The sequence below is a fragment of the Salvelinus sp. IW2-2015 genome, unplaced genomic scaffold, assembly GCF_002910315.2.
Source record: "Salvelinus sp. IW2-2015 unplaced genomic scaffold, ASM291031v2 Un_scaffold1133, whole genome shotgun sequence".
Classification (NCBI taxonomy): Eukaryota; Metazoa; Chordata; class Actinopteri; order Salmoniformes; family Salmonidae; genus Salvelinus; species Salvelinus sp. IW2-2015.
The window spans coordinates 107,939-120,499 of NW_019942746.1; the positions used below are offsets into that span (position 1 = coordinate 107,939).

Here is a 12,561-nt window from a genome sequence, read left to right on the forward strand (position 1 = left end):
AAAAGCCACGGCTCTTGCAGAGCAAGGGGAACCACTACTTCAAGGTCTCAGAGCAAGTGACGTCACCGATTGAAAGGCTATTAGCGCGCACCACCGCTAACTAGCTAGCCATTTCACATCCGTTACACGAGTCAGCGTGCATGCGCACCTGCCCGCCACAGGAGTCGCTAGAGCGCGATGGTATAAGGACATCCCGGCCGACCAAACCCTCTCCTAACTCGGACTACGCTGGGCCAATTGTGTGCTACCTCATGGGTCTCCCCCGACACAGCCCGGGATCGAACCCGGATCTGTAATGACGCCTCTAGCACTGTGATGCAGTGCCTTAGATTGCTGCGCCGCGTTTTCCAACTCCAGTCTTCCAGTACCCCCAACAGTACATATTTGTGTTATGGCCCCAGACAAACACACCTGAATCAAATTGTCAACTAATCATCAAGCCCTTGACAAGTTGAATTGGGTATTTCTGACCAGGGCTACAACAAAAATGTGTGCTGTTGCGGGTACTGGAGGACCGTAGTTGGGAAACACTGCTGTACATATAGTATTATTTTTGAAGCAGGTCTGATGTGAAGCGTGTTAGTGGGGATGATGATGCTCAAGCCGAGGGTGGGGGGCAGAGGAGAGGGTTGGGAAACCCTGCTCTAACCAACTTTTTTTGTTAGCAGTATTAGGCATTACACACAACATAGTGAGTCTTGGAAGGCTGCCTATTTCATCTGTGATGCACTTTCAATATCCAAGCAGAGAGCCAGAGGACAGGGAGGACAGAATCACATTAGGCACTCACTGATTGGGGTAAAGTGTCAGGCCTCTTAAAAGCCTAATGTATTTTTACCACACTATTGATTTGTACTACCAGACAGCTATGTGTATAGTAAATATTTGATCCAGTCCCATCCCACTCTCCCTTAAAGATCTCTCAACAACAGTTAGGACACTCTAAGCACTCTAAGGACTCCAAGGACTGAGCACCAGAGGTCCTGTATATGTTCTCGGTACATTGTTTCTTTCTCCAAAGAACATTTGATCCAGACAGTAACATCACTTACTGGCTGTTTCTTTATTTAAATAACACTTAATCCAGACAGTAACATCACTTACTGGCTGTCTCTTTATTTAAAAAAAAAACACTTGATCCAGACAGTAAAATCACTTACTGGCTGTGTTTTTGTTTAACAACACTTGATTCAGACAGTAACATCACTTACTGGCTGTTTCTTTATTTAAATAACACTTAATCCAGACAGTAACATCACTTACTGGCTGTTTCTTTCTGCAAAGAACATTTGAACCAGATAGTTAAATCACTTACTGGCTGTTTCATTATTTAAATAACACTTGATCCAGACAGTAAAATTACTTCCCGGTTGTTTCTTTATTTAAATAACAGTTGATCCAGACAGTAACATCACTTACTGGCTGTTTCTTTATTTAAATAACACTTGATCCAGACAGTAACATCATTTACTGGCTGTTTCATTATTTAAATAACACTTGATCTAGACAGTAAAATGACTTCCTGGGTGTTTCTTTATTTAAATAACAGTCGATCCAAACAGTAACATCACTTACTGGCTGTTTCTTTCCCCCATGCAGGGCTGAAGGTGCGTGAGGTTTTGATCAACGTGTCCCGTCAACAGGTGGAAGACTTCCACGGCCCAGAGGACTACTGGTGTCTATGTGTGGCCTGGAGCCACCTAGGCACCTCCAAGAGCCGCAAGGCCACGGTCCACATCGCATGTGAGTAGCCTACTACAGTACTGTATCACCCATAGTAGTTTTTCCCAATCCTATAAGGGGTGAACATTTTTGTTTTTGTCCTAGCACTTTATTCTTGATTCAACTAACCAACTAACTAGTTTAATCAGGTGGGTTAATGCTAGAGCAAAACATAAAATGTGCACCCTTTTTGGTCCCCAGGACCAGGATTAGGATACACTGACCCATAGAACTTACGTGGTAAAATAAGGGTTACATTTAAAAAAAATAATGACCTGAAATGATATTCAGGTCAGTTATGCCATTGTGGGTGGACTGGTGTCATTTTGAGTGTCCCGGTGGGTTTACCAGTCAAATTTCCATGGTCAGAGTTTCTATGTCCGTTCTACTCATTATATTTATAAAGCACCTCAGTCTCACATTATAGCTAGTGGCCAAAACTGCACTGCAGGAGTAGATGGATAGATAGCCGACGTGCAACTTAGCAAAAAAATGATCCCCCATGACATATACTTTTAAGTTTAATGGGCATTTTATGTATGAATATGTACTCATCAGCCAGTGTAGTCTATCCTCCAAATAACCTTGGCAACCTGCAGACAGATGGAGCCGGGGAGGCAGGAAGGAAAGGAGACCACCTCCTGGTTCATTCAGACACGTTCCTCACTTCCAAGGTTGATGTCGTGTCCAAACTAAGGGCAGGGTAAGGCAGGGAGAGTCAGTGGCAAGTGGTGTTAGTGATGGGGAGATTGAGGGCAGGCTGGGCATGGGGTGGACTGACAGCAGGGTGTTATCTCCCCACACAGACCTGAGGAAGAACTTTGAGCAGGACCCCCAGGGGAAGGAAGTTCCAATCAAAGGGATGATCGTGCTGCACTGCCGCCCCCCAGAGGGAGTGCCAGCAGCAGAGGTAAGACCCCAGCTTCCCAGCCCTAAACAGTTATGACCCCTCCAACAGTGTGGGAGCCTCTCTGTGCAGGGAAACAGCTTACCTTACACTCCAGGCTGTTGAGAGGCTCTAGAATAGAGCATTTCAACTCGTATGCAGCAAGGGGAAAACTGTCTGCTTTGAACACATATTTATTCCCGACTGTGTTGTGTCAGCGGTAGGCATACACTACACACTGTGATTTTTTTTTATGATGACAGTGTTATTGGATGCACTGTTCAAAATAAATGTGCATACAGTATTATTGAAATGCAGTGTCTAGAGTTAATCAGTATGAACTATAGCTCTGTGGTGCATGTGTGGGTTTGAGTGTATTTTGGCTGTGGGTAACCTGTGAGTTATGAATGATTCAGCGTGGAGAGGATGGTGGGGTGATGCCAGCCTGGTTTGCGTACCAAATGGCACCCTATTCCTCATGTAGTGCACTACTTTCAATCAGAGCCCTATGGGCCCTGGTCAAAGGTAGTGCACTATATGGAATAGGGTTCCATTTGGGATGCAGACCAGGCTGAGAAGAGCCCAGAATCTCCTCTCCAGGCCTTTGTCAACATAAATGAGCAGAGCCAGAAGTGAATACTCTATAACACAGAGCAGGCGTTCACAGCCCAGACCATTCCATTGTACAGTACCCACCTCTTCATGAAATATTGAGATTGCAAGTGTAGTGTGAGGTTTTTGGGAGCCTTTTTTCGGCAGGCTGGCTGAATGTGGGATGGATGCTGCTCCCGTTCCTGCTCGCTCCACTCCCAGCTGTAATGGAATGTGAGTTGGTGTCTTTGATGCACTGTCAACATCCCTCTGGATGAACGTGTTCAGAAACTCCTTCGGTCAGCAATGATGTCGAGGCAAGCTAATAAGTCGCTCGGAATTGGATACATTTTGCATCATTGTGGCTGAGACCACTTATATAAGCCTGTGCCTGGCACTTTGGGAGAGGCTGAGATTGTCTCCTAGCTCGGCTCTCTGGAACATTACTTGCATAAGGGAAACGTGACACTGGAGTTACTGCTCTGCTCTCAACTTGGCTCTCCATCTCACTTCTCTCTCCAAATTCTTTCAGGCACACATTTTCAAGTGAGGCTCTTAAGTGAGTTGCTTTGAAAACCCACTGCATTTGGGCATTTTATTCTCATTCAAATCAGATATCTATGTACATTGCAAATGTGCTGAAGCAAAGAGCAAGTCAATACTCTTAATTTTACGTTTAAGATTAAGTTTCAGAGGTAGTTTTGAATTTTCACTTCATAAGGGGTTTCATTAAAGAATACATCCAACTCCAGTCATTGAGGTAACCAAGCACATTAGGAATAGAAGGAGAAGTATAAAATTCTATATTCCTATACACTACAAGAATAATAATACAGCCTACTCATGCCACTTTTATTTTTGTTTGATCTGCCATCTGTTGGAATTATTTTTAGCATTTTAGCACCGCAGCAGAGGTTAGGGAAGTTAACAAAGTCAAAAAATGTGTGAGAGAATAATTGACTGTGGTTTCCTATTTTTTCATCATAACACATTTACTCTTGTATTAAAGAAGTAATGAATATTTGAATGAGGAGTGTGAATATGGGTTAGATGTATAACGTTTCAAATCATTTGGACTGGAGCCAACATCAGATAACCTTGAATAGGATCATCTGAAAGGAAAGTGAAATGAACAGCCAAACTATAAACCACCACACTTAATTTATGGAAATAAAAGAAAATGTCTTAATGTGAAATGAAACGCATTGAACAGTCTCAGAAATGGGAACCCAGGCCATGACACAAAATACTGAACAATTTCAGGGCTGCGTCCCAAATGGCACCCCATTCCCTAGTGGTACTACTTTTGACCAGGGCCCATGGTACACTACATAGGGTATCATCTGGGACGCACAAGATGATAATTCCAAGTGTTTCAAATGTAATTATTCATAAATGGAGAAATAAAATCACATTTTAAATCACAGAGAAAAGAACACTGGCGTGCTGCTGGGTGATTATTTGTACTACATGCTACCTCCATTACTACTTTTGACTAATTTAGCCAATTGAAGTGAAAAGGAACAAAAAGCACTAAAACAGCTTGTTAAACACTTAGTGCATTTCCATTGTGGCAAACAAATATATTACATTCCACATGTAATTGCCTTCCTTTCCTGTTAGTTTCTTCCAAAATACACAGACTTTACTATTGCCATCAAAGTAATTGTAAATGGGTGATACTATTGATTCACTGTAACTCATTTCAGTGAATATGCTACTTTTTGCTACAAAACCATTCCACATTCAGCCTTATGTGCTCGCTTCGAGGCAAGCAACACTGAACCATGCATGAGAGCACCAGCTGTTCCCGCCCACTTTGATCTTGCTCTCCGATGTCTAAATGACTATCGCCCCGTAGCACTCACATCTGTAGCCATGAAATGCTTTGAAATGCTGGCCATGGCACTCATCAACATCATCCCAGACACCCTGGACCGACTACAATTCACATACCGCCCTAACAGATCCACAGATGACGCAATCTCTATTGCATTCCACACAGCCTTCTCCCACCTGAACAAGAGGAACAACTATGTGAGAATGCTGTTCATTGATTACAGCTGTGTTCAACAACATAGTGCTCTCCAAGCTCATCACTAAACTCAGGACCCTGGGAATAAACACCTCCCTCTGCAACTGGATCTTGGACTACCAAAACATTTCTGCAGAACTGAAGGTCCCCAAGAACACAGCGGCCTCCATCATTCTTAAATGGAAGAACTTTGCAACCACAAAGACTCTTCCTAGAGCTTGCCGCCTGGCTAAACTGAACAATCGGGGTTGAAGGGCTTTGGTCAGGGAGGTGACCAAGAACCCTCTGACAGAGCTCCAGAGTTCCTCTGTGGCGATGGGAGAACCGTACAGAAGAACAACCATTTTTTGCAGCTCTCCACCAATCAGGCCTTTATGGTGGAGTAGCCAGAATGAAGCCACTCCTCAATAAAAGGCACATGACAACCCACTTGGAGTTTGCCAAAAGGCACCGAATGACTCTCTGTGACCATGAGAAACAAGATTCTCTGGTCTGATGAAATCAAGATTGAACTCTTTGGCTTGAATGTAAAGTGTCATGTCTGGAGGAAACCTGGCACCATCCCTCCAGGGAAGCATGGTGCTGATAGCCTCATGCTGTGGGGATGTTTTTCAGTGGCAAGGACTGGGAGACTAGTCAGGATCGAGGGAAAGATGAACGGAGCAAAGTACAGAGAGATCCTTGATGAAAAACTGCTCCAGAGCGCTCAGGACCTCAGGCTGGGTTAAAGTTCACCTTCCAACAGGACAACGATGCTAAGCACACAGCTAATACAATGTAGGAGTGACTTTGGGACAAGCCTCTGAATGTCCTTGAGAGGCCCAGCCAGAGCCCGGACTTGAACACGATCGAACATCTCTGGAGAGACATTAAAATAGCTGTGCAGTGACGCTCTCCATCCAACCTGACAGAGCTTGAGAGGATCTGCAGAGAAGAATGGGAGAAACTCCCCAAATACACAGGTGTGCCAATGTTGTACCCAAGAAGACTTGAGGCTGTAATCGCTGCCAAAGGTGCTTCAACAAAGTACTGAGTAAAGGCTCTGAATACTTATGTAAATGTGATATTTCAGTTTTTTATTTTTAATACATTTGTAAAACTGTCTAAAAAACTATTTTTGCTTTGTCATTATGGGGTATTGTGCGTAGATTAATGAGGGGGAAAAATCATCCATTTTAGAATAAGGCTGTAACGTAACAAAATGTGGAAAAGGTCAAGAGATCTGAATACTTTCCGAATGCACTGTATATACACTACATTACTAAAAGTATGTGGACACCTGCTCGTCGAACATCTAATTCCAAAATCATCGGCATTAATCTGGAGTTGGTCCTCTCTTTGCTGCTATAACAGCCTCCACTGTTCTGAGAAGACTTTCCACTAGACTTTGGAACATTGCTGCAGGGACTTGCTGCCATTCAGCCACGAGCATTAGTGAAGTCGGCACTGATGTTGGGCGATTAGGCCTGGCTCACAGTCACGGTTTCAATTAATCCCAAAGGAGTTCGATGGGGTTGAGGTCCGGGCTCTGTGCAGGCCAGTCAAGTTCTTCCACACCAATCTGAACAAACCATTTCTGTATGGACCTCGCTTTGTGCATGGGGGCATTTTAATGCTGAAACAGGAAAGGGTCTTTGACGAACTGACTTCTTAATAAGGTGGCATTGCGCACTAGCGACTCCTGTGGCGGGCCGGGCGCAGTGCATGCTGACCAGGTCGCCTGGTGTATGGTGTTTCCTCTGACACATTGGTGTGGCTGGCTTCTGGGTTGGATGTGCGTTGTGTCAAGAAGCAGTGCGGCTAGGTTTGGTTGTGTTTCGGAGAACGCATGGCTGTCGACCTTCGCCTCTCCCGAGTCCGTACGGGAGTTGCAGCAATGAGACAAGACTGTAACTACTACCAATTGGTTACCACAGAATTGGGGAGAAAAAAGGGGGTACATTTTTTTTTTTTTTATATATATATTTTTAAATTGTCTATGGAGCAATGTTCCAACAAGTAAGCATGCCTGTGTGCTCGATTACTTTTGTATGTGTGTGTGTGTGTGTGTGTGTGTGTGTGTATGTTATATAGTGGCCATATCTACCTCAATTACCAAGTTATTGTTACTCATTGTGTATTTATTCCTTGTGTTATTATTTTTCTATTCTGTCAACAACAACAAAAATCTCTCTACATTTTTGGGAAGGGCCCGTAAGTAAGCATCTCTGTTAGTCCACACCTGTTGTTTATGAAGCATGTGACAAATACAATTTGATTTGATTATTTGATTTGATTATGTGCCCTCATGCTTCTTTCCAATTCCCTAGCTTTGCTCCCTCTGTTAATTCCGCACAGGTCAGAGCAAGCTCTCCAAGAGAAAATTATGAGTTTCGTTATTAAGCCAAGCAATTACATTCCCCAGTGTGGTCGGGCAGTGCAGTAAAGAGCTCAATTTTCTTTCCTAAGATAAGACAGATCTGGGTGGAATAGTATTGTGGTGCTGCCACGTTGCTCAGGGGAGGAGAGGCGGCATTTGGGAAGCAACAGGAAGGTGGGCTGGCTACACAACCGTGCTTTGTCTTCCCTATCTTTTTTGATTAACCCTCCTGAGTGGCAAACACATTAGCGGTGGAGATAGCTCTGACACAGCCCTCCCCTCCCCTGTCTGCATGTATGTCTGGTTCACACAGATATGAACACACAGAGGCATGCAAAGTTCAAAGGCTTTGATTCGGCTCAATCTGTGTGTGCGTCTTCATGCGTGTGTGGGTGCGTCTTTGTGCGTGTGTGTGTGCGGGTGCGTCTTTGTGCTTGTGTGTGTACATCTCTGTTCGTAAACCTCGGGGTGGATTACTAACACACTTGGCATTGGCTACTGACTCGGTGTTCAGTGGGGCTACATGGCATCTCCCAGTCCCTGGGGCTCATCTGTCATAGTTGTTTAATTCATGTAATTGTCTTGATGAGATACACAGGAATTAAAAAAGTTATCCCACCCACACTGTCACAAGCTCCACCACGTGTATCTATAGGCCTTCCATGGCTCCTCAGCACAGTTGGCTGAAGGGGAGCACTATTAACTCTGTTTGTGTCCCAGATAGCACCCTATTGCCTATGTAATGCACTACTTTTGACTAGGGCCCATAAGGGTCTAGTCAAAAGCAGTGAGCTATATAGGTAAAAGGGTGCCGTTTGAACGCAGCCTGTGATTCCCTCAGAGAATCAGCCATGACACGATGCATCAGCATTTCTATGCTTCTACCTGTTAAGCTATAGTAGGTTCCCAGGATAGTAGGGAAGGGACAAAGACACAGCCATACACTAGAGCCCCTAGAATGTGAGTGTCACCTAGAAAAGAGAGCTGCACACTCTCATGGCTCCAATGCAATACATTTAATCTAACAACATTTTCACAGCTATGCTGCCAATTGTCACCCACCTATAGGTCTCAGATTTGTATCTTTATTCGGCATGATGACAGCTGATCTTCCTGGGGTCCAAAGACATTACAAACATAAGACTTTACAAGATGTTACTGTCACCCACCCATGTCTCAGTGTCCTCTCCGCTCCGCTCCAGGAGATCAGAGGTCCTCCCACGTCCCCACAGACACACATGGCCTCGGCCTGGAACCCGGTTCTCCATCAAGCCTGTGACACTGATGGCCACCTCCTAATTGAAACAAATGTGCCAATTAGGCAATTCATCTCTCACATCCTCCGCCACACACTTACAGGGCTAATTTGTATTTGTCCCCGCCACACTTTCTTTTTTCTTCTCCTTCCGTTTCTGCCGGGTGGATCTTTTCATCATTACCCTAAGGATGTTAGCAGTGGCAGGCGACAGCCCGGTAATGTAGAGCAGGTCCTACAGCTCAGTGAGGGCCGGGCGGATTGTGCCACGCATTAATTGCCTCTTTCAACTCACAAATTTCCCCTGATGAAATTGAAATAAATACATAAAGAGGGAAACACTCCTCTGCCACCGCTACCGCCGGCTCTCTTCCAGGGACAGATTGTTTTAATCATGAAACATTAGAGTCAATCCCCAGTCTTTTCCTCCCCTTATCTTCCTACTTTAGTACATTAACTGCTTGCCTCTGATGTCATCTTACTAAAGGGTATCTTTTAATTGCGCCTTGGAATCTGGAATCCATTGAAGGGGATTTCCAAGTCTTGTTTAAAGTGAAGGGAAACAAGGCTTCAGCTATTCCTAGTTCTCCTGTTTCTAGGTCATAAAGTATGGTACTCATTGACGTCAGATAGGTTGTACATCAGAGTAGATCTGTGGAGGAGAATACAATAGGCCTATCTATGAAATATGATTGTGTGTGTGTATAAATATGTGTGTGCAGTGCAATACACTGTGTGCTAGATATTAGGAACACCTGCTCTTTCCATGATATAGACTGACCATGTGAATCCAGGTGAAGCTATGATCCCTTGTTGATATCACTTGTTAAATCCACTTCAATCAATGTAGATTTGTATTTGAATTTATTATGGATCCCTATTAGCCAAGGCAGAAGCTACTCTTCCTGGGGCAGCAAAATTAAGGCAGTTATACATTTTTAAAACATTGCAATACATTCATAACAGATTTCACAACATATTACGTGTGTGCCCTCAGGCCTCTACTCTTCTACCACATATCTATAACACAAAATCCATGTGCAAATGTGTGTATAGTGCTTATGTTATTGTGTGTTTGTATGCATGTGTCTATTGTCTTGTCTTTGGCATCATTAAACTGAAGACTGTTAGTTTATCAAATCAATTATTACGTGATTAACTAATCAGGTAAATGTAATTAACTAGGAAGTCGGGGCACCAAGGAAAATATTCAGATTACAAAGTTATAATTTTCCTAATATAACTTTCAGATATTTTAATATCTGATCAATTAGTCTTCTAATTAATGAATTATTCTTTACCTCACGTTAGTCTCATTCCAAATGTCGAAAATTGTTGGTTATCTGCATGAACCCAGTCTTCACTATGAGTCATCCATAAATCAATTGTCTCAATCATTTATTTATTAACTAACTAAATAATCACAGAAATGCTCAAACAAACAAACAAAGTAGATATGGTTACAAGGAAATGATAGGAGATGTGCCCTAGTGGGCTAAACCGGCATCGCGGCTTGGTAGACAAAGAGACTGAGAAGGGCGCGAAAGATACTACAAAGTTGATAATTATAACCATTGAAATGCTAATCCTTTGCACATGAACGCTCACTCATTCGGGAATAATTGCAATCAATATATATATATATATATATATATATATATATATATATATATATATTTACGCTCATTGTGTCATCGTGATCTCTGTTGGAAGTTCATTCGCCCCTCTCTGCATCCCTGGATTCTTTGGTTAGAATGGCTACTTCAGAGTAACATTCAGAAATGTTGTTATGGAATAGATGTTTCGGTGGTTGTCGGCCTTCGCATTCAATGGTATAGAATTCCTTGCTGCAGACTAGTAATTAGTATCAATGATTTGCTCTTATTCTGTCGAATCGATAGTCTCAGAGTTTAACCACGTGGTATGGTTAAAAGATTCAGCAATCTACTCAAACCTTAGCCCTCTTGTGGTAATCGAGGTAAGCTGGTCTGGTCTCAAACCTTAGCCCTCTTGTGGTAATCGAGGTAAGCTGGTCTGGTCTCAAACCTTAGCCCTCTCGTGGTAATCGAGGTAAGCTGGTCTGAAAGGAATTCCTTCCTGTGGGGGTTATATTCTTAACAGTAGAAAGGGGCTGTCCCATGACGCCAGATCAATGTCTGTGCTGATGGGGCGGGCCAATGATTTAGTTAAACTTTAAAGGGAATTGGAGTTTCCTTCATTAAACAGTTTAACTTCTCTAGGGTAGGGGGCAGCATTTTCACGTTTGGATGAAAAGCATACCCAAATTCAACTGCCAGTTACTCATCCCCAGGAGATAAGATATGCATATTATTCTAAAACGGTTTGAATCATGTCTGAGTATAACAGAACTTATTTAGCAGGCGAAACCCCAAGGACAAACCATTCAGATTTTTATTTTTTTGAGGTCACTGTCTTTTCAATGAGGTTTCATTGGGAAACCAGATTTCTAAGCGAATTGCTTGCAGTTCCTACGGCTTCCACTAGATGTCAACAGTCTAGAGAAATAGGTTGAGGTTATTGCTTTGTGTAATGAAGAAATACGGCCATCTTGAAGTCGAGGCACTCCAGGTGTCCTGGACATGCGCTTCAATCAAACAGAAGGCATGCTACATATCGTTTTAATCCTGTATTGAACACATATCATCCTGTCTTCAATTTTATCGATTATTAATGTTAAAAAATACCTAAAGTTGTATTACATAAGTAGTTTAACATTTTTGGGCAAAGTTTACAGGTAACCTTTGAGATATTTTGTCGTCATGATTCACAACCAGTGTAGCTATAATTTTGTCTCTTTCATGTGTGATTTAATGAAAGTTTGATTTTATAGTAATTTTCATAGTAATTCATTTTAATTTGGCGCTCTGCATTTTCTCAGGCTTTTTGCCAAGTGATACAGTAGCGTCTTGCCTAAACTCAGATATTTGGATATAAATATGAACTTTACCGAACAAAAAATACATGTATTGTGTAACATGAAGTCCTATGAGTGTCATCTGATGAAGATTATCAAAGGTTAGTGATTAATTTTATYTCTATTYCTGCTTTTTGTTACTGCTCTCTTTAGCTGGAAAAATGSCTGTCTTTTTCTGTGACTTGGCTCATACCTAACATAATCGTTTGGTGTGCTTTCGTCGTAAAACCTTTTTGAAATCRGACACTTTGGCTGGATTTACAACAAGTGTAKCTTTAAAATGGTGTAAAATACTTGTATGTTTGRGGAATTTAAATTATGGGATTTCTGTTGTTTTGAATTTGGCGCCCTGCAGTTTCACTGGCTGTTGACGAGGTGGGACGCTACCGTCCCACATACCCTAGAGAGGTTAAAATCGCATAACATAATTTCACAAATAGTTTCATCTTTACTCATTCAATTTATACAACAATTAGATGCAAGCCTCATAACCGAGACTCTTGTATAAACATAGTTATGCAAATGTGGCTGTATTGTCTCTCATGAGTTTCACAAAATTGTACAAAACGGACCAGTTCGTAGCTGGATTCTTCCCCGACCATGTACACCTTCTCCAAAACATGGACATTGTTCAGTTCTCAAGTTCTGTAATGTGGAAGAGGTTCTTTTGTTCTCCTGTGAACCTCACTCCCTCTCTACTCTGGCCATGAGGAGAGAACTCCTCTAGGAATTTATGACCTGCCTACCAGAGCCTGGGTGTAGGGGGAAGAGAGAGAGG

At 42.7% G+C, this 12,561-nt stretch overlaps 1 protein-coding gene across 2 annotated transcripts in view; it reads left to right on the top strand.

Moving 5' to 3' along the window:
• LOC112069854 (netrin receptor UNC5D-like) overlaps positions 1–12,561 on the top strand; it is an 88,081-nt gene that overhangs the window by 13,309 nt on the left and 62,211 nt on the right. For both annotated transcript variants that reach the window (XM_024137235.2, XM_070438740.1), the window contains exons 2-3: positions 1,600–1,743; positions 2,529–2,632. In XM_024137235.2, coding sequence (XP_023993003.2) covers positions 1,600–1,743; positions 2,529–2,632 — 248 coding nt within the window. The remainder of the gene's footprint in view (positions 1–1,599; positions 1,744–2,528; positions 2,633–12,561) is intronic.